The 25,151-nt window shown below is 40.1% G+C and overlaps 1 protein-coding gene across 4 annotated transcripts in view; it reads right to left on the reverse strand.

Annotated features, from left to right (window-relative positions):
- LOC131066366 (uncharacterized) overlaps positions 1 to 25,151 on the reverse strand; it is a 210,318-nt gene that overhangs the window by 58,836 nt on the left and 126,331 nt on the right. For all 4 annotated transcript variants that reach the window (XR_009111653.2, XM_058001115.2, XM_058001114.2 and 1 more), the window contains exon 5: positions 1,918 to 2,042. Coding sequence is in view for 3 of the 4 variants with exons in the window: in XM_058001115.2 (XP_057857098.1) it covers positions 1,918 to 2,042 (125 nt within the window). In the remaining variant the exon portion in view is untranslated. The remainder of the gene's footprint in view (positions 1 to 1,917; positions 2,043 to 25,151) is intronic.

Here is a 25,151-nt window from a genome sequence, read left to right on the forward strand (position 1 = left end):
CCATATTAGGTTTTTCGTTGTGGGCCCTCTCTGAGGGTCAGGAGCGATTTTTGAATTTTAGGTTGATTTGATCTTGTGTTGATCCTCCAAGTTATATTCAACGGATAGAGCATGCTTTCCTTCACCCCTTCCAATCATAAAACATACTTTGATCTTGTAAGAATAGTGCATATTTGAAAATCTCGTTGTGGGGCCTCTCTGAGGGTCAGGAGCGATTTTTGCTACCTGGACCAAAATGCTTCACTTTTCACCTAAAAATCACTTTGCCAAGGAAGATGTCATCTTGTTCTTTGCTATGAATAAAAATTCATGTCCAAGAAAGGTCCAAAAATGTGCACACAAAGAAAATCGCTGTGGGCCCTCTCTGAGGGTCAGGAGCGATTTTACCTTTCCTGGGCAAAACTCCTTCAATTCATCATCTTTGATCAAGTCTGGATACTTCATTGTGCTCATTTCATCCATCCCCATGCCTTTGACATCTTAAGTCGACCAAATAAGGCTAGCAATGACCCCTATAAGATTTCTCGTTGTGGGCCCTCTCTGAGGGTCAGGAGCGATTTTTGTGATTTCCACAAGGTCCTTCATCGTTTCAGGTCAAAACCTCTTCAGGCGGGTGGAGAAAGTCCTTTATTTTCCATTTATGATCAAAACTTGGTCTCTTTCTATTGCAAAATGAAGGAAATCAAAATCTCGCTATGGGCCCGCTCTGAGGGTCAGGAGCGATTTTTCCCTTAGTTTCCAAAATTCACCATCTTTCACGTCTCCAAACCGTCCAAAGCATCAAGTCACATTCAATCATCCTTCCAGGAGACCCTGCGCAAAGCAATTTAGAAAAGTCAGTGACAAACATGACTTAAACAACATTTTCGCCCTGGACCTTCACTGAGGGTCAGGAGCGATTTTACCCTTTTTGGCCAAACTGCTTCAAATTTAAGTCTCAAACTGCTTCACAAGGCAAAGTCAGGTCATTTTCAAGGCCAAGAACTAGTTAGCAAGTCCATCAAAAACAAGAAATTGCACTCAGGATAAATTTCGCCCTGGGCCTTCTCTGAGGGTTAGGAGTGATTTGTCTGTTTTAGGCATCATCTTGCTTCAAAAATTTGATCAAAACTCACCTAGGCAAGAACACACAATTTCTCCTTCAAAAATGCTAACACTTAGCCAAAATTGGATTTTACCCTAAAAACCTTTATTAGACCTAACCTGAGACCTATTTGACTCTCCTAAAAGACTTACCTAATTTCAACCATCTCAATTCTTCGGGAGGACACTTAACAATTCTCCAAAATTTGACTGGACTTAGCCTGAATGACATCCAAAAGAACCCCTAAGGTTTAGCCCTAGTCCAGACAAACAACTCACTCACTCATAACCCTAAAAACAGAGAGAAGAACAAGCAGAGAGAAGCAAAAAACAAAGCAAAAAAGAGGGGGTCCCCATTCTAATGGGGCGATGTGTGAAATGGTCACAACAATACCACATGAAGAATTAAGAATAACGAAGTGTGCAGAGAAGAACAGAGGTGTTAGGTGAATCACTAAAAGGAGATATTTAAGTACACATGAGATTCAATGTTCATTTATGCAGGAGAATTGATCTGCTTTCCTTAATTTACATAGCCTATACACTATCTTAATGATTATTCTTTATAGTAATTTTCTAATTAAAAAGTACAAATATGACGATTATCATTTTAATCAAACAAATCCTGCGTGCTAAGGATTCAACCTTTTAAGGTTTTTCACATCAACAGAATTCTCGTCTATTAAAAAAAGTCTAACAGTATCATAACAATCTTCTAACTGTTTCCATATTGAATGTAAAGCTGCTGGAAATAACTGTGTTAAGTTGCATAAGCTTTATACTCAATTTTCAGGAGTTCTGAAACCCTCATGCTCAGTGTCAATACTGGCATACCTGTCTATTTGCTGCTTTGCTAGAATCTGCAAATTCAGGCCAGAACTTCAGGAGCACTTGCCGACATGCAGAGATCAACACAACTAAAGCCACAATTGTCTCAGCTTGAGACCATTCAATATCATCTGTAAGGAATATCACATAAGTCAGATGCCATCAGACATTAACAAAAGGTAAGATATAACGCATCCAAATATATGGTAATAAAATCATTCAAGACAGGAGAATACTTAGAATTATAGAACTACCCCAGACAAAAAATCAAAATATTGGAAATTCAACAGTATTTCCAACACGGGGGAAAAGAATCTTAGCCAACATATGTATTAGAATACCATTTGCTTATTGGATCAACTTAATAAATACAATTGGATCAAAAGAAGTCTGCACTTGCATTACAAAAATATAATTACATCAGATAACCATGCAGAGCATCACTCAAGCAAATTATAAAAACAAAGCAAAGCATACAATAAGTACATGCTCCAAAAATGCAGCATTAAGTAGCCAAAAGCCCATATAGTCAATGATAGTTGTATATAGCAAGCTTGAAAAACTCGGATTTTGCAATAACTCGGCAAGGCCAAAAAAAAATTAAAACTTGAGACTCGCCAAAACTCGGCGAAAAACTCAGCAAAACTCGGCAACTTTATCAAACATTTGAAAATACATTTTTTTTATATATAATTCAAAAACACACATTTACACCAAATTTGTATAACATATATGATTTCCATGATATATAAATCAAAGTTTTTTTGGTAATACATAGCAACAAATGCAAGTATCATAGCATAAACCAAAAACCAAGTGCAACATATGAATAAGAGTTCAATACATATCAACGTATCATAGTGACATAGACTCATAGAGTCATAGACCACAAAACAAGAACCTCTGAAATTCTGATTACATATCAAGTTCAAAGTTTGGTATCAATGAAAATAAGAAATCATAAATTGCATCTACGACTAAAGCTCAAAACAGATTGTGGCCGCTGGGTGGGTGGTGCTGAAGTAGTGGCAACATCCTCAACACTAACAGGTGCCTCTGCTGCATGATCAACCTCCTGCTCCTCCTCCTCACGTGCTGCCACTTCCGCATCCCATTCCTCTCCTGCCCTCTCCAACTCACTCGGCTGCTCATCAGTAAGGAATGGATCCAAATCATTATCAACATCATCAGAAGAAGCAACCCATTATGTTGCATATGAATCGATGTCATCCAAGTCAAGTGCTTCATGTGAATCTTGCCCTAACACCACCTTCTCATGCAATCGAATGTTGTACCGCACATAGACAAGAGCATTCAAGCATTGTTGAGTCAACCTATTGTGCTTTTTTGTGTGGATGTTCTAAAAAACACTCCAGTTGTGCTCACAACCAGAAGCACTACAAGGCGGTGATAATATGTGGATGGCAGTGGCACCATAATCTTCCCACCACAAATCTGCAAGGATACAAAATGTCATTCATAACTTGTAAAGATTTCAATAATCTTAAAGAGAGAAATAAATGGTAAAATTAAACATATGTTTTTTTTTACCTGGTCGTAAGGTGGCTCTCCTACGTTTGCAATCAGGTGAAGAAAACAATTCCCCTACAGCCTTCTTATAGCTCTGCAACTCATCAAGTATCAGGTCTCGAAGGATCTCATCATCAACTAATCTCTAAATGCATGTGTCAAGGCCAATTCTAACCTCTGCATCTGCTCTGAAACTCAGAGAGTAAAAAAACTTGCGATTCAAGAACTAGGCAGCAGCATGAATATGTTGGTGGAGTTGATGGTTCCACCTCCGATCAATTATGCGCCATATGGGTTCATTCTTGGTCTTGTTTGACCCATACAAGTGTTGAATCACCTCTTTGGCCTTATCCATGGCCTCGCATAGATACCCCATGGAGTTATGATCCCCTTCCACCATTCGTAGCACCCTCACCAACGGTTCCGACACCTAGATATAAAAAATCTAACAAAATCAATAGATTGAGATATTAGAAAATTAAATAATAAATCATCAATTAAAGTTTCAAAACTTACATTGATGATCTCCTCCACTATCTTGGCAAAATTAGTATAAAAAATGGCAATCACAATCTTCTCTCCTTCAAGCTTTGTAGCATAAGGACTCCCCAACCATCTTTCACTCACGAACATCCGCTTCAGGTTGGGCAATGTAGCAAGTATGCTCTGCAAGGTGAGGAAATTGGTAGCAAAACGTGTGACCCCCAATCGCACAAGATCCTTACCTTTAGTGTGCTCTCTCATAAGATTCAGGACCCATGTGTGATTGTAGATGTATTTAGTGATATTCCTTCCATCTTCAACCACTTTCTTTACCCAACTTAGTTTCCCTATGTCCTCAAGGAGCAAGTCAAGACAATGGGCAGCACAAGGGCTCCAAAATAATGTCAGATGTCTAGCCATTAGAAGTCTGCCGTCTGCCACATATGCAGCTGCATTATCAGTCACAACCTGGATGACATTCTGCATTCCCACATCCATCACCACCTCATCCAACATGTTGCACAAGGTCTCCGCCTTCTTCACTTCATTGGAGGCATCAATTGATTTTAAAAATACTAACTGTCCCCCTGAAGCAACTAGAAAGTTGATGAGTGTCCTATTCCTACCATTCGTCCCTCCATCAGAAAGAATGGTGCAGCCATTCTTTTCCCAAATAGTCCTTTGCTCTTCCACTAATGCATGAGCATTTTGGACCTCATCATGCAATAACGGTCCACTTACCTCATAACGGCTTGGGGACTTGAACCCCTTACCTGCCACAGTCAACGCCGTGACCAATTGGTCCCAAAATGGACTAGAAATAGCATTGAACGGAATATCATTGTAGATAAAAAATATAGCACACGCCACCTTGGCTTGTTGGTGAGCCTCTTTATTCCATGCAGTGCCGAGCAATCCAAGTTGTGCACCAAGAGTGTTACGTGGAATAAAGAAGTTTTCCATATTGCTGTCCAAAGTTCCCTTTGCTCGTATCCGTGGCCCAAGGGAAGAACTAGATGTCCCCACATCTATATGTGACCCTATGGAACTCAAATCTGCCCTTGGGGCTGCCATTGCCTCTGTTGTTCTCTTTTTTGTTGCCTTCCTTTGATCATATGCTTCAAGCGTTGCTATTGCATCTCTCGTAGCCTCTTCAATACATTCCGTACAGCTTGTGGTATCTCGGCATTGAATTTTTGCAAGGTGATATTTGAACCTATTAATGCCTCCTTTTACAATTTTTTTGCAATGGTTGCAAAAAACATGTCCTCGTTTTGGACCTGGTCTTCCATGTTTCCAACAAGGGTCTCTCTTTTTGTCACCAACTTTAACTATAGAAGTTGAATCCATTTGCTTTCAAAAAGATGAGGAAAAGAACCTAGCAAAAGAGAGACAACATTTACAGATCAATAACATTGTTAACAAAAAAAATCACGAACATCCAAAAATTACAATGACTGTATAACTGTATTTTATTTATAGTCATCTATTAATAGATGACTATCTAAAATTTAAAATTTTAACTAGTTGTGTATTTTTTTAAGTTTTTAACTTCAAATTTAAATTAAAATGAAATACACATTGACATTACACAGTTGAGAGTCATTTCAAATGACTATGTATTACACAGTCATTTCACAATTGATTGTGTAATACACAGTCATTAATTACAATGTACATTATTACACAATCAATTGAAATGACTATGTAATACACAGTCATTTGAAATGACTGTGTATTACACAGTCATTTGAAATGATTGTGTATTCACACTCATTTAAAATTTTAAAACATAGTCATTTTAATTGACTATGAATACACAATCGATTAAAATGACTGTGACTTCACAGTCAATGAAAATGACTGTAATTGTATACAATTACACAATGATCGTGTAATATTGTAATACAAAAATGAAAAAAAAAATACAAAATCACAATAGTTTTTTACAAAATACAAATCATACAAAAAATTAAAAACAAATACAACTTCAAATCTTGCTACAAATGCAAAAACATCTAAGAAAAATCGCGAATAAAAACCTGGCCGCGCATGCAAATGCAAACCCTACTAGAAATCGCGTGGCATTTTTTGCCTTCCGGAGTCGCGCGAAATGGAATAAAGACTTAGGTTTTTTTTTTGCCTGTGACTTAAGTCGCATTTTTCTCGCGTTTTTGGGCGGATTTTGGTGATTAACAGCGAGTATTCACCAAAAAAATCGTGGCGATTATATGAAAAAATCGTGCCAAGTTTTTCCACAAGTAACTCGCACGCCATTAGGGCTCGCGATTACTTGCGAGTTTTCTAATGGCTCGCCGAGTTTTGCATCTCTGGTATATAGTATAAACTAATTGAAAAGGAAAATCTTGGAGGATGCAGATATCAAATTTGATGCCCAAGTTCTTTGCACAAAATACCAATGCAAATTTCTATGAGCTCCTTGTTGATGGCAAAAATCATACTACTACTCTTTCCAATCAACACAAAATAGAATGCTAAGTATCCTATCCTCTCTTGAATAAGGAAATCCCTAATGTTGTTTTAAATGATCAAAGGGGACAACCTCAAGGTTCCAACTATTAGGTCTTGACGGCTTAGGATAACTCTGCAATTTGATGTGTTTTGCTGGTAAACACAAGGGGACTTACAAATGCAACAAGCTGGTCTGCATCTGTTGATACTTTGAATCTCAAGCTGGGGAAAATAAAAGCAAAAGAGACAGGGTTTAGGGAATTTATGGACAATGGTAGTAATGACTAGTGTTGCAGGTAGACAGATTTCAAATAACTAATCCTTGTTTCGCCAGAGACACCCTCACAACTCAACAAGAACAGTGCAAGCTCCAAGGGATAAATGGATTTTCAAACTATGGGCATTCATCCAGGCACCCAATTTTGGTGCAACCTGAGACAAATACCTACAGTTGAACTAAAAACAATAGAAGGGTTCAAACTAACCATACACAAAAACTTACAATCAACAAACCCCCAATGGTATGAACTTGAAATCAAATCAAATACCCCCCCCCCCCCCACACACTTCACCATTAAAACCACTGAACTCTAACTACTTAATCAGATGAAGAGAAACCATGCAAACAAACTAGGACAAAAAAACAAAACACCATGCTTCAATGTTCCATTTATCTGTTCTAGTTGCCATTACAACAACTTCTTTCCAGCAGTCCTATTCTACTCCTAATCTGTAACTATTTTAACCTCTAACTCCTAAAAATATAACCACCTAACCTTTTACAAAAGAGAGGCACTGCATTTTATAAGTTTAACAATTTGAATCAACGAACAGGATTGATTTCATCTAAGGGCTGCAATCTGCCTTCTAGAAGCCTGCCAGCTTTAACCCATACCTAGTAACTTCCCAGCTGCTCTCTCAACCACTTCCTCAGCTACCGGCAACTATTTGACATCAATTTGGCAGATCAGGTAGATGAGGAATATCTGACCTGTGTCCCTTTTGTTTCAAATGCACTAATGGGGTGTCACAAGTAGCTGTTTACAATATAGCACATGTTTTACAAATAGGAACTGATTTTCTGGAATCTTCTGCTATGTAATTTTCTGAGTTCTTGACTTAACTCGTTATCTGTCATTGTCTTCTAGGGGCTTGAAAAAATACAATCAATTTGGTCCTTTTGCACTACAATTGGTTCCTCATAGGCACTGCTCTGTCATCAGCATTTTGATCTTGCGCACTCCTTCAAGTGGTGTTGATCTACAAAAAAATGAGTTCAGGTGAATCAATCAGATCGAAAAATTTAAGTAATTTTAACAAATATTAAATGTTTTCAAGGCAATGTTGGGTTTCGTTTCGGTGAATAAGAGCGGAAAATGAAAGATGTTTACTTTTAAAACAATTCAAACCTTGATGTAGGAGCATCCTCGGTTCCTAGCAATCTTGCATCAACCAAAAACATTTTCTTTCATATTTGCAGTTTCAGTTTTCCTTTCTGTGTGTCCCGGTTTTGGCACACCGGCTTCCTGTGGAGTTGGATTCTTCTTGGAGACCTAACCACCCGGCTTGCTTTCTAACCGCATCTCATTTGGATCACTTTCCGGCAAGATATCGCTACCCATTTCCTTGACAGTTTCTTGTTACCGGTTGCCTGAGACCTATTCTAGTGATCTACCGGAACCCATTACGATGCTTCCGGAGCCTTGCACGTTGATCTCGATAGTTCTTGACATGTGGCCGACCTTCTACATTTCATCCTTTGGGATTTTCTGGAGACCGATCTCATTCATTTCTGCACGTTTGGGTTTTGATCCTTTTTGGGCCGACTTGATCCTTTGGATCAATATATATATTTGTAATCATGCTTTGCATTGTAGAAAATCATATTAGAGATAAAGGAGTATCAGATAGATAGTGCTTAGAAGATAGATCTTTCGACTCAAGGTCCCTATGAGACCTATTCTACCAGGCCTGTGTGCTGGTATGTTGTAACCTGGTTGTTGCCGGTTGGATCTAATTGACATTTCATGCAATAAAACAATATGTTCTGCACTTGCCTCCATCATGTTGAAGTGTCTAAAATCGCTGAACTTGCAACTTCATCCGACCAACGCAGAATAGAATGTACTCATCGAGTATCCTATCCTCTCTTGAGATAAGGAAATCCCTAATGCTGTTTCAATTTGATCAATGGGGACGACCTCAAGGTTTCGATTGTCAGGTCTTGACTGCAGGATAGCTCAACGGTCGATGTGATTTGCTGGGAGCACAAGGGGACTTACGATTTGCAACAAGCTAGTCTGTTACAATTCTCAAACTACGAAATAAAATCAAAAGGGAAGGGTTCATGAAGCCTAAGGACAAGGATGATAATAGCTGATGTAGTGGGTAGACAAATTTCGACAAACCAGTTCTTGTTTCAACAGAGATACCCTCACAACTAGACAAAAACAGTGCAAGCACCAAGGGATGAAGGATTTTCAGACCGGAGACACTCGTTTTAGGCACCCAATTATGGCGCAGCCTAAGACGAACACCTGCAGTTGAACTTCAGACTAACCATGCACGATGACCTACAATCAACAAACTCCCAATGGTATGAACCAAAAATGCATCAAATACCCCTCCACACTTCACCATTAAAATCCCTGCACTCTAAAATTAACCAGCTGAAAGAAACCATGCAAACAAACTAAAACAAAGACAACAAACACAATATTTCAATGTTCATATATTTGCTTCAGCTGCCATTACAACAATTTCTGCAGCATCTCTATGCTATGCTTAAAATCTAATCTATTCTAACTTCTAAAATCTAACTACAAAATTCTAACCAACTGTCTAACTATCTAACAAAAAGCTCTAACCCTTTACAAAAGAAAGGCCTTTGCCTTTTATAGAATTTACAATATTGAATCGAAGGCTAGGATGGACTGCATCCAAGGGTCCTGATCTGCCTTCCAGAAGCTGGCAGCTTTAACCTATGCCCAATCAATTATCAGTTATCCAACCAACCATAATTTCAACTACCTACTACTGTTTTGGCATTATTTTGAGTCTATCCGATAGTTGGACATAACTGTCCAAAGAAATATCTTGTGCGAGACCCATAGGCAGTTTTCCAATAAAACAGTTTTAGTTTTAAAACTGAATTCCTGGAATTAAATCTAGCTGTGCACTTTTCCTGAGAACGCATGCTTTGTAGTATCCAGAGTGTTCTTTGGTCATTGGTGGCGAACTTCAACTTGTCGTCCAGCGGCATGCTTCCCAATGCCCGATTCAGATCTCGCGCTCTTGCAGCGCGCTCCTACATCCTTTTCTTTTCCAGCTTTCAGTGCCTGGCTCCTAGTTTTCTGCGATGACGTCTTACGACCTGCAAACGATCATTTCATTTTAATAAATCAATTTGAAAAATTAAATAATTAAACTTAACAAATATTAAATTTTAACGTCTGGCCCGAGAAGTTCTTTGTGAGATGTATCTTGAAATGTCATTTTCTCTTCGAACGTGAAATCTGATCCTTAGTCTTAATGGTGTTTGGGCGATCTGAATCCACTAAAGCTTCTTGGTTGACTAGCGAAAAAGTGATTTTGCCCTATTGTTCAATTTCGGCCTACAAGCTAGTTTTGAAAATATCTAAGTTTAACGCCCCTTTCTACATTGGCATTTTCAGGCTAAAAGCCACTTTGCGAACTTGGTTTTAACGATTTTACCTTTGGCTTCTATTCGCCGAACTTCGGCTCAAGACGCGTTTTTGCAAACTTGGTAACTTAACACCTTTCTATTTTTAAAAGTTTTCCTTTATCTCCTAAAAATCGGCAAATATGGGGGTTTGGTAGGTTCTTCAGACTTCTAACTTTTGCGTTTAACCCTTAGGCGTCGAACTTGGGCGATTTGCTCTCCTTCAACAAACCTTCAAACTTCTTCGTTTTACTATGTCGCCGAAAATAGGGTGTTTAAAGCTTTTCGCAGGGTTTATATTTCGCGATTTTCCTCATTTATCAAACTTCGGCGAAATGCACCATTTCGCAAACCTTTAACCTTTTCGCGATTTTCCTCCAGGTTGCGAACTTCGGGTTTTGAGAGCTTTTTGCAAGGCTTTAACTATGGCGCTGCTGAAAATGGGGTTTTGCATCTCCGCAAGCCTTCATACTTCTTCACGATTTACTTTGCTTTGGGTCAGAATTCGGCATTTTAGACTTTATAATAAATCACGTTGTTGCCAAACTTCAGGACTTTCGGGTCTTTTCCAAACTTAAACTTCGTGACTTACTTGGTTAAAACTTTGGTGATTTTAGACTTTATGCAAACTTCGGCGAAATAGGGTCCTTTGCAAGGATTTAACCTTTTCGCGATTTTCCTCTTTTAGCGAATTTCGGAGAATGAGAGGCCTTTGTTTACAAAACTTTTGCAATTTCACCTTTAGCGAAAATCGGGGTTTAGGAGGCTTTTAAAAACTTCGAGGGTTTAGAGTCTTTTGAAAACTTTAAACATTGCGATTTCCTTAAGTTCGTGAACTTCGGCGATTTTCACACCTTCTGCAAACTTTCGAAACTTTTGACATTTACGCCTATAGTTGCCGAACTTTGGTGATTTGGGAGGTTTTTTCAAACTTTTTAAAAAAAATTGCGATTTAAGAGCCTTTTGAAAACTTTGGCGATTTTAGCCAGTTTGCAAACTTATAAATTTTTTGCAATTTATCCATTACTGGCGAATTTCGGGGTTTTGGGCTAGTTTGCAAACCTTATAAATTTTCGTGATTTATCCATTGTTGGTTAATTTCGAGGGTTTGTGACCTTTTTCAAAGTTTTGATATTTTTAACTTTTAACCCCCATTTGGCAAAAATTGGCATTTCAACGTCTTTACAGGCTTTTAAATCTTTCTTCACATTTAGATGACTTTGCGAGAATTGGGGGGTTTGAATTTCGCAATATGGCCCTAGAGGCCGAATTTGGTTTTAGCAGCACTTGACCCTTCATATCCCCTTCCTCTTTTGCAAGGACAGAAAGGCACAAACTGGGGGTCCCTGTCCAGGATGGGGATGGGTGTGCGATATGCACAACAAATGGTGACTCAGTTGGGAAATGTTCCTCAACATCTCAAGGATGACTATCCGGATTGAACCCCAGAATCTCCAGTATATACCCCACAAAACAACCCAAATGACAGAAGACAAATTCAAAGTAAAATGAGGTCGTGTTGACGTGTATTTTGTACACCATCATACACAGAATAAAATACCTAAAGGCATCTTATCCTCTCTTGAATAAAGTCTCTAACTGCTGAAGATTCGCATGAAGGATCAGTTAGGATGACTCCAATGTTCTGGTTAGTAGGGTCTCTACGTGTGGATAAGCACCAGCGGTATGATGTGATTTGCTGTGTCCTCAAGGGGTCTTACGCTCCGAAAGCTTGAAATTTTACTAAACTAAGAAGCATTTCAAAAAATAACAAAAGGATAGGGTTTTGCAAGAAATCTAATCTAATCTAACCCTAAGAATGACTTCGCGTGAACAAGTCTTGGCAAGATTCTACCAACTTCAATTTCGCCATAAAATAACAACTCAATTGAAATTGATGTGATCTTCTAAGGTAACAAAATGATTTTCAACACATCAAAGATCAAAGACACTACCACGAAGGTACATATCCAAGATACAATAATGATTGAAGTTTAAATGATTCAGGTATTCTCCAGTCGACCACGCAAGGCGTTCCTACAATCAGCAAGAAGCTAGTGGTTTGGATTACGAATCCTACCAAAGATCAAGTCTCACACTATGTCCTTCGAATTAACACACTACTTTGATTGAGCATGATTCAAGTAAATTGAACAACCATGAAGATAACCAAGAAAGTTGCAACAAAACACCACAACTTCAATATTTCATTGATTTCAAAATTATCATGTACAACAATTGCTTGAATTCCTTTCCTCAAACTCAATCTTGCTACAAAAGTAAAATTGCTTCTAAACTCTAATCTCTCTAATACATTAAACTTTTTCTCTAATCTCTTCACTATCTCTATTACAAATGAAATGAAAATGAGGGTATAAATAGCATCCTCAATTACAATGAATGGTCCAGATTGAAAGCAGATCAACGATCAAGATTATGACACCTAAACCCTAATTAGGGTTTGTTACAAATGGCCTCCTTTTTACTGAACAATATTAAATGCATAGCCAAATATTAAATTCGGCACAAAAACCTAGGAGACATAAACCAATGACAATTAAGATGCCATGTCATCTATAACAACCTCTCATCTAGAATCTTATTCCCTTTCCAATTCTCTTTTTTAGCATATGCAATGAATCTTGATACGATTCCTTCGATCTCTGCAATTGGAATCTCGGGAAGATTCTTCATACTTTCTTCCAAGTGGATGACCTGATCAAATGCATCTAGAAGAGCTGCGTCCCATGAAGATTCAAGTTCCTTTGTTCTTTCAATCAGGAGCATGGTGGCAAACATCTGATCATATTGCTCGTCTGTGATATTAGTGTCCTTGCAAAAGATGACCTTGATTCTATCCTCTAATTCCTGCATATCCACATCTGTCTCAACTTTGATCCTCCTGCCAAGAATGGTACGTAGAACCTCAAATACTCTGTCCTGGATCGGGTTGATCACCTCCTCAACATGACTGCATCTAGTACTGATGTCCTCGAAGAGAACTTCCTTCATCTAGAGTAAGGTGGACCACTGAAGTAAACTGTGAGGTCCTCCATCCATGATCTTTTCTTGCGCTAAGACCTTCCTTGATGTGTGTCTAATTACTTTCAAGACAGGAATGATAACATCTTTGGTATGAGCAAATGCGGCTACTGTTATCATCAAATTGTGGATTATCTCAAGAACCTGGATAGCTTGATGAATAGTCTTCATCATCCTTGTTACAAATTCTACGGCAACTGTATGAGATTTATCCATCCAAGTACTCGTACGCTGGACCATATTCCTGAATCTTTCTGCCTCATTAATTGATTGAAGGGGAAGTGCCTGCACTAGTGATCTAGCTAGATCCTGACGTCCCAAAGGTTCATTGAGATGACTGAAATATGTCCTCCATGCACCGACCTCTCTCTCAAGCTTTCTACTCTTCTCCATTTCTTCTCTAAGCTTGTCCTTCAATGCCTCAAAGGAATCGGTGGCATCATCTAATGTCTGCTCAGTTGTGGATGGACCTAGCTCAAATGTCTCTACATCATATTCCTCTGCTAAGATCTCACCTTCGTACTTGTCCACTGCCGGTGTAGCTATCTGCAATTTTCTGGATCCAGTCCCGTCTCTAATCATCTTGGACATCTTGGTAGCCTTTCTCTTCTCTGTCACTTCTTGGGAATGTCCAACAAGGCTCTCTAAATCAATCACATTGTCTTCGTCCTCGATCACAATCACCTTGGTTAATCTTTCCTTCAACCAATCTGGGATGGCCGATCTTGTCTCTTGAACCTGAATTTCCTTATGCACTACTTCTTCTTCTCTGGGAGGAGATGTTACTTCGTTATCTTCTTTATCTTCATCTAGCTCATAACCCTGGAGAGATCCAACTGGTGACCTTTGCGGTGCCTGTCCTTCTTCCTGCCTATCGTTCTGTACCATCGACTCCATGGATTCTTCCACTTGAAGTGTTCTCTTCTCTGGTCTAGAAGAAGTACCGGATGAACGATCTCGGTTGGCCTCTTGCTTCTTCTTGGAAGATTCCCTCTTTCCAGGTCTCTCTTTCCTCTTCGAACCTCTTGGATGGAGATCGCCTTCACTTGCACTTCGAAGGTTACCTTCATTTGTATTTCTGGGATTAGGATTACCTTTGCTCACACTAGCTCCACCTTCGGCTGGTTTCTCTTCCAAAGTGAAAGTCATAGTTATGCCTTGCTCTCTCAACTTCTGATGCTGTACATCAACCCATCTGCGAGTACAAGACAAGACTGGAGCCATCAAAGCATCTAGATCCACGGCCTCGGGCTCATTCCAATCTAACCTTATCGATTTGCTTTCTCGGTCATAGGATGACTGGAGATGTCTGCCACTGTCCTGAGCTTGGTCGGCCACTCTGTAAATCCTGCATTTCCTGATGAAATCCAAAGGCAATCTAGAATGCATTTTTCGTTTCACTTCAAGATCATCTAAGAGATTCATCATAAAATCTTCAATTTGGTACTCATGCTTAAACTTCCTACCGACTGTCTCCTCTAAATGTCCATGTGGATCAAAGCTTTCTCTCAAAGCAAAGGATGAAAAAGAATACAAGGCTAACTCCTCTGCGTCATCCATAGCTAAAGCATTGGGACATACCTCAACTGAATTACCCAAAATGATAGGTACCGGAACTCCATTCTCATGTCTGTGTCTGAATGCCTTCGCATAAGCTGCCAATTGTCTTGTTACTTCAAGTAACACTATTCTGTCTGTCGGATATCTCGGCAACATGTATGGAGGTGAAGGACATCCATGTACTCTGATATAAGTAAACTTCGGAAATTGGATAAACCAAGCACCATACCTTTTTACTAATTTCTATGCATCCTGAGATAATCTGTTGTGAATCCCACCTTGCAGCGTCCTTGTGATGTTCATCGTGAAGGTATCATTAACTAGCTTGTAGTTGCTTCCTGGCGGATGATGCAAGTGGACATAGGAATCACAAACCCTGACCTCGCCGGGTCCTCTTCCAATCACTCCTCTGTGAGGTAGTCCTGCGTACTCAAAGCTCTTGATCAAGGCATAGATGACGTATGAACTCATGTGGAAGGACTTGGTGGCCTTGAGTCTCCTCAACTGTACGTCCAAGCAATGGCTAATCATTCTAGCCCAATGTATTGTTCCTTTCCCTTGAACGATCACCTGGATGAAGTAGAACATCCACTTCTCAAAATAGAAGGCGTGAGGGGCTCCTGTAACTCGGTTGAGCATTATGATCAAATCTCTGTACTCCTCCTGGAAATCAATCCTGTGTCGTGTGTTCGGGATCTTGCTCAGGCGAGGACGACTCTTGAGTAACCAGTTCTTGTTGATGATGCTTAGGCAAGCATCTGGATCATCTTCGTACATTGACCTGGCTCCCTCTATGCTCTTGTAAACCATATCTCTGTGCTCCGGAAGATGGAAAGCCTCACTTATAGCTTCCTTTGAAAGATACGCCAAAGTGTTTCCTTCCTTGGACACGATCGTTCTGGATTGAGGATCATAATGACGAGCACACTAGATCATCAACTCATGACACTGTACTGCTGGAGGGAAGCCGGCCGCCTTAATGATGCCACTTTCAATTATCCTCCAGGCGACAGGTGATGGCTTGCCAATGTAAGGGACATCTCGAAACTTCTTCGTGCTGAAGTTACCCAAGTTGGTATCTCCAATGTTGCTCCACTTCGACACGATCTTGGTCTCCACTTCTTCGGTCTTTTGATCTTCCTTCATGAGAGCTGGACGACTGGTGGATGCTCCCGCCTTCGGGGTCGCCATACCTACACAACATTTCATAATGAGAGACTAGATCTTGCAATATATATCATAGATTAGAGAGTAAATTTTAGGAAACCTCATGATAAGTCTTAGAGTTATCATTTCCTAAAAAACGATTGAGTTACTTGGAAATCAAAATTTCAAAATTCAAAATTTAAGCTATGACGATCAACGTTTCAAAATTAAAACAATAAAACCAAATCGCCATACCTCACTAGAGAGCTAACTCTAGAATGCAAAAAGAATAAAATCGCCTAGGCAGAACTGATATTAGATGGCCTCAACGTGATTCTCTCTTCAAGTTAGCAACTTCGCCACCTTTTGGGATATCTTTGACGTCCTTGGCAAGCTCGCTCAAATGGAAACTTCAAGTTCGCACCCCCTTTGGGTAATAGTTCGCACCACCTTGCTTGAAAACGAAATTCGCACTCTAACACACAATTCGCACCTTCCTTTGTCTTCTTCAAATCGCATGTGAAATGGTAAAATGATAATGTGAAAATAACGATTCACCTCTCCTTTATAAGCGCTCACACCTCAATTACCACTAGGCTGACCTTGATAAAATTAGGCAATTAAAAATGATTTTTTTAAATAAATAACAAGGCCGACTTCCATAAACCAATTAATACCAAGCGCTCCATTTAATTTTTAAATTAAATAATAATTAATTATTAAATGCCATCATTTTTTATTAATAAATTCGATTTTTACAAGGCAATAATTAATTAATGATCAAGCGCAAATTTTAAATGCTTTCAATTAAATATCGATTTTCCTAGCATTTAAATAAATTCAAAACTGTGTTTGAGCGCCAAAATTTGAAGATGAAAAATACAAATCTCATCGCCCTGGTCCCTGGCTGGGGGACAGGAGCGATCTACCATTTTAGTCTCGATCCTTGTGCTTTTGACGTTCAAAATCTTCATCCTTACGTTGAAGTTGGCATTTTCGCTAGGATTTTTGAACTTGAGTGTCTTGCTTGTGTGAACGAGTGCCTCCAGATGTGATATCGCCCTGGTCCCTTGGAGAGGGACAGGAGCGATCCTTATGTTTTTACTTGAAATTCTTCGTTCTTGACTTTGACTCCTCGTTCATTGCCTCTCAAATGACGTTTCAAACCCTTTGCAACTTTGTTTGTCATGATCTTCGAAGGATAACAAGTGTTTTAGTAAATATCGCCCTGGTCCCTTGGAGAGGGACAGGAGCGATCCTGGTGTTTTCTCCTTGATTTCGCTTCTTAGATCTCAAATCTCCATCATAAGGCGAATAACAATGTTATTTCTTCATTCCACACTTGTCTCACTTGACTTCTACAAGGCGTATTTGATTTTTTTGGAAGATTATCGCCCTGGTCCCTTGGTGAGGGACAGGAGCGATCCTTGTGTCTTGGCTCAAATTTGCTAACTTCTAATCTTTGCTTCTTGTTCATCACCTTCCAAATGGCGTCCTTGATCTTGCCTATCCTTGCCTTGTCTTGATTTTGAAGGAAAATGAATGATCCTATGCAAATCGCCCTGGTCCCTGGCTGAGGGACAGGAGCGATATTATCTCCTTAGCTCAATTGATGGTTTTTTGTCGTTCGAAACCTTTGCATATCATCTTGTTAAGATGCCTTAGACCTTGCGCGACCTCGCAAAACCTTGACTTGGCATGAATTTTACATGAATTGGCAAATATGGTGGATATCGCTCTGGTCCCTGCCTGAGGGACAGGAGCAAACTTCAATGTTTTGAGCTTGTTTTTGCCTTCTTCAACTTGCAATTGCTATCATCGTGTAAAATGAAGTCCCCTTGATCCCCTTGGATACTTGAAACGTGATCAACTTTCGAAATCTAGGTCTCCATGAAGATTTCGCTCTGGTCCCTGCCTGAGGGACAGGAGCGAACCTAGGTATTTAAGTGCAAATCCTTCATTTTGGCGGTCCTTGTAACTTTGTGCTTCATCAAGATGCCTTAAAACGTCCTCACCACCCTTCTCATTGACTTGGAGAGGTTTGAACCTTTTCACTCATCCATGCCTTGGAATTCATTGTAACTTGGCAAAAAAAATTGTCTAAGACAAAAATCGCTCTGGTCCCTAACTGAGGGACAGGAGCGAACTTGGGCATTTGGGTCCCTTGTTGACGTTTGGCAATCTTCAATTCATCTTCAACGAGTTCAACTCACCTCCTTTCTTGTCTTCGAACATAAAACTTGCTTGATCTTTGCCCCGTACATGCCTTATGAAGAATTTCGCTCTAGTCCCTGGGAGAGGGACGGGAGCTACAATAGACTTCGCCATGGTCCCTGACTGAGGGACAGGAGCGATTTTGGCATTTTGGTGCATTTTTCTTCATGTTTGTGTCTTCAAATTATATTCATCTGGTAAAATGTACTTCCTTGGACCTCTTCAAATCATCAAGTTGTTAAAATCCTGCAAGGACAAAGCAATATTTGATTTTGAGCTCCGATCCTTCACTGAGGGACAGGAGCGATTTTGCTTCTTGAGGCATTTCTGTGTTCGTGAAATTCTTCAATTTATATTCAACGGACAGATCACGCCTTTCTTTACCATTTCCATTCGAAAAATCATCTTGATCCTGCAGAGATAGTAAGATTTTTGAAAACGAGCTCCGGTCCTTCACTGAGGGACAGGAGCGATTTTGCTCCTACAGGCCAAAATATCATGATTTCACAAGTTTAATCATTTCACAAGGCAAAAACAAATCATTCCCCATGCCCAGGATCAAATATCAAAAAACTCAAAATTTAGGTCAAAATTACTCAATTGAATAAAATCACATTTTCATCATCAACACTTAGACAAATTAAGACTCTGCAGTCAAAATTCCAATTGAAAATAGACCATTCTGGCGAATTCATTCCATTCAAAATTGCATCCTACAAAAGGAAGTTCAAAAAGCTCTCAAAACTGACTGGACTCTGGCCTGAAAAGACAGTAATGGAAACCCTAAGGCTTGACCCTAAATCCAGACAACTGACGAACTACCAAAACCCTAAAAAGCAAAGCGAAAGGCGAGCAAAAACGAGCAAAAAGAGGGGGTCCCCATTTCAAATGGGGCGATGAGTGAAATGGTCACAACAGGTCGCAAACTGAATCAAGTCACCAACCCTGAGAAATCAAGTGTGTGCAGTGAAATTCATTCTGGCTTAAAGAAGGTTGAGATATCATTGTTTAATTAATGCAAGTTACGTAGAGCGACTCTAACTCCAAAAGCAACCTGGATATAGCCCCGCTGCCAACAAGTGTCTATAGCCCCGACGGAGTTATCGCCTGTAAGCTCACAGAGATTGCTCTGTTTCCAATAAATTCCCTTATTGAAAATCGGCAGAGGTGTTTGCATTCCCAAAGCCAAGCATTTTGATATTTCTTTGTTTTTCAATTTCTTTCTTTTGATTTTTCTTTTACTTTTCACTTTTCCACCTTGGCTGGTAAGAAGTGAAGCCTACGTGGGATTGAGCGTTACAGTGGTCGCTGAAGTAGAGCTTCAGATTTTTCACTTGCAATGACCTCCCTTTGATAAAACGACAGACAAGTGATTTTAAGCGTTGAAAAGTGTAGTGATCATAACGTTGGTGACAAAATGCAGTAAGCAACTAAATTTTTAGAATGACTAAGCATTAAACCAAATGAGCTGACTACAAAGGCAACCGTCAATTAGGTGCTCTACCAAAGTCGGCTTCCAAGAAATGAGCCGGAAAAAACTTTCCGACTTCGTACACCAGTGCTGGGAAAAGCAAACAAACCCCTTCAAAAACTGATAGGGAGACAACCCCTTCCGAAAGGACATCTACACTACGAAAAAGCAGAAAACGGGGAAACTAAACTAAAATAAAAAACGAACAAAAACCTAAACTAACTATGTACAAGAAGAGACTGATTGTACAAAAGGTGGACTATATGCATGCGTTCCCGATCCATGATGATTTTTCAGTATGTGCAGCAGTAACAGGGCACCGGGAATGGTTCTCAGTTTGGCTTGTTTGTCTTTGTATTCTGAAAAGAAAATTTTCAGTTGGCCACTCTCAAGTTTAACCAAGGCATTAGGCAAAATTATCAATTGAGGAAGTTCATTAGGTCCGTGGTTAATCCATTTACAGGTTGTTTCCCCAGAATATTCAAAATTGAATTGAAAATTTTCATAATTAACAGCAGGAGGGAAAGAAACAACTTGGTAAGTTTCTGAGTCATGCAGAGTATTGTACGGTGGGTTGTGCGGCGGGAAGGCTTCAACAGCTGTATTAGGAGGTCGCCATTGGTGGTGCGGCATCCCGATAGCATCTGGTGTATGCAAATCAGCATCACATTCCACATTAGGTTGCGCACGCTGAAAATCAGTCTTGAAACCGAACTCGAACTCAGGAAAGAGAGGTGCATCATTTGTCAGTGAATCCTTAGGTTGTATGAACAATGCGGCCTTATGCACTTCTATCAGTACGTCCTCAAACAACAGGGACTCTTTGATTGATTGGTCCTCAAAAACGTCCTCAACAGAATCCTGGACTGCATCCCCCATTGGTGGGGCTGCTGCAAACTGCTCTTCAACCTGTGGCTGATCCACAAAGCTCCCTTGATCATCCTCTTGAACACTGTCCTCATCAGTTGCAGGGATAATAAATTTATCTGCTGCCTTGGTCTGATTGACTGGTTCATCTTGCTCAGCACTTGATAGCTCCAACTTAACATCATCAAAAGGTGTGGTGCTGTATTGATTTTGCGATCTTCTGTATTCATCTGCAGCGAGGTAGGCACTCCACACTTTGCTGGCGATGCTCTCCTCTAGATCTTCCAGTAGTCCAAATTGGGCTTTAACTTGACTAACTGCCTCCATACATAGCGAGCAGGTGAACTCTGAGTGTGGGGTGTGGCGAATTCTGCACCACCAAGGTGATAACACGCTCTCCAAGTGTAATTCCTCATCAAGACCAAACCAGTTCTCAATCAAATTCTTGATTCTTGTAAATTCCTCGATGTTGGACAGAGGACTGGGGATATCCGACTGTACGATTGCCTCTGGTTTGGGGACATCCCAAAAGAATATTTATCCCTGTAATGCGAGCTCAACCCTTGACAATCATGTCAAGCAATTCAGTTCACCGTGCGTTGTGGTGTCATGAATTCTGCTGTGAGCTGCAGATGCAAATTCGGACAGCTGCCTTGGATAGAACTGCAGAATTAGCTCTTGCTGGATTTGGAAATTTCGAACTGTACACAGTCTTCATGAAATGGCTGACTCAACATACTGACTCAGAAATATTTTATTGTATTTTCAGATTTTCTGATTTTTTGGCTTTTTTGGTTTAACAGGGATCTTGCATATCCCGAATATAGCATTTAAAAGGTCGATTAGACTCAACTTGTTGCAAGGTACCTTCCAAAGGCCCTCCTTCTAGCGCCAATTCTGTTGACATGTCTAAAATCGCTGAACTTGCGACTTCATTCGGCCAACGCAGAATAGAATGTACTCGTCAAGTATCCTATCCTCTCTTGAGATAAGGAAATCCCTAATGTTGTTTCAATTTGATCAATGGGGACGACCTCAAGGTTTCGATTGTCAAGTCTTGACTGTAGGATAGCTCAACGGTCGATGTGATTTGCTGGGAGCACAAGGGGACTTACAATTTGCAACAAGCTAGTCTGTTGCGATTCTCAGACTATGAAATATAATCAAAAGGGAAGGGTTCAGGAAGCCTAACGACAAGGATGATAACAACCGATGTAATGGGTAGACAGATTTCGATAAACCAATTCTTGTTTCGCCAAAGATACCCTCACAACTGGACAAAAATGGTGCAAGCTCCAAGGGATGAAAGATTTTCAGACCGGAGACACTCGTTTTAGGCACCCAATTCTGGCGCAGCCTAAGACAAACACCTGCAATTGAACTAAGCACAGTTTGGGTTCAGACTAACCATGCACGATGACCTACAATCAATAGACCCACAATGGTATGAACCAGAAATGCATCAAATACCCCTCCACACTTCACCATTAAGATCCCTACACTCTAAAATTAACCAGCTGAAAGAAACCATGCAAACAGACTAAAACAAAGACAACAAACACCATATTTCAATGTGCATATATTTGCTTCAACTGCCATTACAACAATTTCTACAGCATCTCTATGCTATGCTTAAAATCTAATCTATTCTAACTTCTAAAATCTAACTACAAAATTCTAACCAACTGTCTGACTATCTAACAAAAATCTCTAACCCTTTACAAAAGAAAGGTCTCTACCTTTTATAGAATTTACAATATTGAATCGAAGGCTAGGATGGACTGCATCCAAGGGTCCTGATCTGCCTTCCAAAAGCTGGCAGCTTTAACCTATGCCCAATCAATTCTCAGTTATCCAGCCAACCATAATTTCAACTACCTACAACTGTTTTGGCATTATTTTGAGTCTATCCGGTAGTTGGACATAACTGTCCACAAAAATATCTTGCGCGGGACCCATAGGCAGTTTTACAATAAAATTGTTTCAGTTTTAAAATTGAATTCCTGGAATTAAATCCAGCTGTGCACTTTTCCTGAGAATGCATGCTTTGTAGTATCCGGAGTGTTCTTCGGTCCTACATCCTTTTCTTTTCTAGCTTTAAGTGCCTGGCTCCTGGTTTTCTGCGATGACGTCTTGCGACTTGCAAACGATCAATTTCATTTTAATAAATCAATTTGAAAAATTAAATAATTTAACTTAACAAATATTAAATTTTAACGTCGCCTAGCCCGAGAAGTTCTTTGTGAGATGTATCTTGAAATGTCGTTTTCTCTTCGAACGTGAAATCTGATCCTTGGTCTTGATGGTGTTTGGGCGATCCGAATCCACTAAAGCTTCTTGGCTTGCTCGCGAAAAAGTGATTGTGCCCTATTGTTCAATTTCGGCCTACAAGTTGGTTTTGAAAATATCTAAGTTCAACGCCCCTTTTTGCATTGGCATTTTCGGGCTAAAAGCCACTTTGCGAACTTGGTTTCAACGATTTTACCATTTCCTTCTATTCGCCGAGCTTCAGCTCAAGATGCGTTTTTGCAAACTTGGTAACTTAACGCCTTTCTATTTTTTAAAGTTTTCCTTTATCTCCCGAAAATCGGCAAATATGGGGTTTTGGATGGTTCTTCAGACTTTTAACTTCTGCGTTTAACCCTTCGGTGTCGAACTTGGGCGATTTGCTCTCCTTCAACAAACCTTCAAACTTCTTCGTTTTACTATGTCGCCGAAAATAGGGTGTTTAAAGCTTTTTGCAGCGTTTATATTTCGCGATTTTCCTCATTTATCAAACTTCGGCGAAATGCACCATTTCGCAAACCTTTAACCTTTTCACAATTTTCCTCCAGGTTGCGAACTTCGGATTTTCAGAGTTTTTTGCGAGGCTTTAAGTATGGCGCTGCCGAAAATGGGGTTTTGCATCTCCGCAAGCCTTCATACTCCTTCGCAATTTACTTTGCTTTGGGTCGGAGTTCGACGTTTTAAACTTTATAATAAATCGTGTTGTTGCCAAACTTCAGGACTTTCGGGTCTTTTTCAAACTTAAACTCCGTGACTTACTTGGTTAAAACTTCGGCGAAATAGGGTCCTTTGCAAGGATTTAACCTTTTCACGATTTTCCTCTTTTAGTGAATTTTGGAGAATGAGAGACCTTTTTTTACAAAACTTTTGCAATTTCACCTTTAGCGAAAATCGGGGTTTAGGAGGCTTTTGAAAACTTCGGGGGTTTAGAGTGTTTTGAAAACTTTAAACATTGCGATTTCCTTAAGTTCGCAAACTTCGGCGATTTTCACACCTTCTGCAAACTTTCGAAATTTTTGACATTTATGCCTATAGTTGCCGAACTTTGGCGATTTGGGAGGTTTTTTCAAACTTTTAAAAAACAAATCGCGATTTAAGAGCCTTTTGAAAACTTCGGCGATTTTAGCTAGTTTGCAAACTTATAAACTTTTTGCAATTTATCCATTACTGGCGAATTTCGGGATTTTGGGCTAGTTTGCAAACCTTATAAATTTTCGTGATTTATCCATTGTTGGCGAATTTCGGGGGTTTGTCACTTTTTTCCAAGTTTTGATATTTTTGACTTTTAACCCCCATTTGGCGAAAATCGGCATTTCAACGTCTTTACAGGCTTTTAACTCTTTCTTCACATTTAGGCGACTTTGCGAGAATTGGGGAGTTTGAAGTTCACAATATGGCCCTAGAGGCCGAATTTGGTGTTAGCGGCACTTGACCCTTCATATCCCCTTCCTCTTCCGCAAGGACAGAAAGGCACAAACTAGGGGTCCCTGTCCAAGACGGGGATGGGTGTGCGATACGCACAACACATCATATCTATGTGTTTACATTGTGTTAACTCTTGCTGACCCGTTTGGACTAATCTCTTTGAGGCCCCTCCTAGCCAATGACTGCTTCAAGTGGTATCAGAGCGAATTTCGTTTCGTAGGATTGCGTGTCCTGAATTTTGTTGTAGGGTGGCAGATTGTGGATCGGACCTGCAATTGCAGAGGACTAGCGTGGATCAATGATGCGAAGAGGAACTAGGAATGGTTGAGCGTGTGGGAATGCAGACACTATTGTAATGGAGATGTTGCGAGGAATACCAGCCCGGTTAGAAGCCGTGGAGACAGCCCAGAGAAGAGGCCGACATGTTGAGGATGTGAGCGAGATGAAAGAGAAGAATCCCCGACAGAACAAGTAAACCTACCGGAAGTTGATCCGGAGTAGGAAAGGTTTTTAAGGGTTTTGAGTAGGGCGAACACTAAACCTCATTTTACCCCACCGGAATATGATGGGAAGTTAGATGACCGGTTTGGATTGATCTCTTTGAGGTCCCTCCTAGAGGTGTCTGCTTCAAGTAGTATCAGAGCGACGTTTCGTTCCGGAGGATTGCGTGTCCTAAATTTTGTTGTAGGGTGGCGGATTGTGGATCCGACCTGCAATTGCAGAGGACTAATGTGGATCAATGGCGCGAAGAGGAACTAGGAATGGTGGAGCGCGTGGGAATGTAGACCCTGCTGTAATGGAGATGTTGCGAGGAATAGCAGCCCAGTTAGAAGCCGTGGAGACAGCCCAGAGAAAAGGCCAACATGTTGAAGATGTGAGTGAAGATGAAGGAGAAGAAGCCCCAACAGAACAAGTAAACCTACCGATAGTTGATCCGGAGGAGGAAAGGGTTTTAAGGGTTTTGAGTAGGGCGAACACTAAACCTCATTTTACCCCACCGGAATATGATGGGAAGTTAGATTCAAATGAATTGTTGGATTGGATCTTGGAGATGGAGAAATA

This window comes from Cryptomeria japonica, chromosome 3 (genome assembly GCF_030272615.1).
Source record: "Cryptomeria japonica chromosome 3, Sugi_1.0, whole genome shotgun sequence".
NCBI classification, from domain to species: Eukaryota; Viridiplantae; Streptophyta; class Pinopsida; order Cupressales; family Cupressaceae; genus Cryptomeria; species Cryptomeria japonica.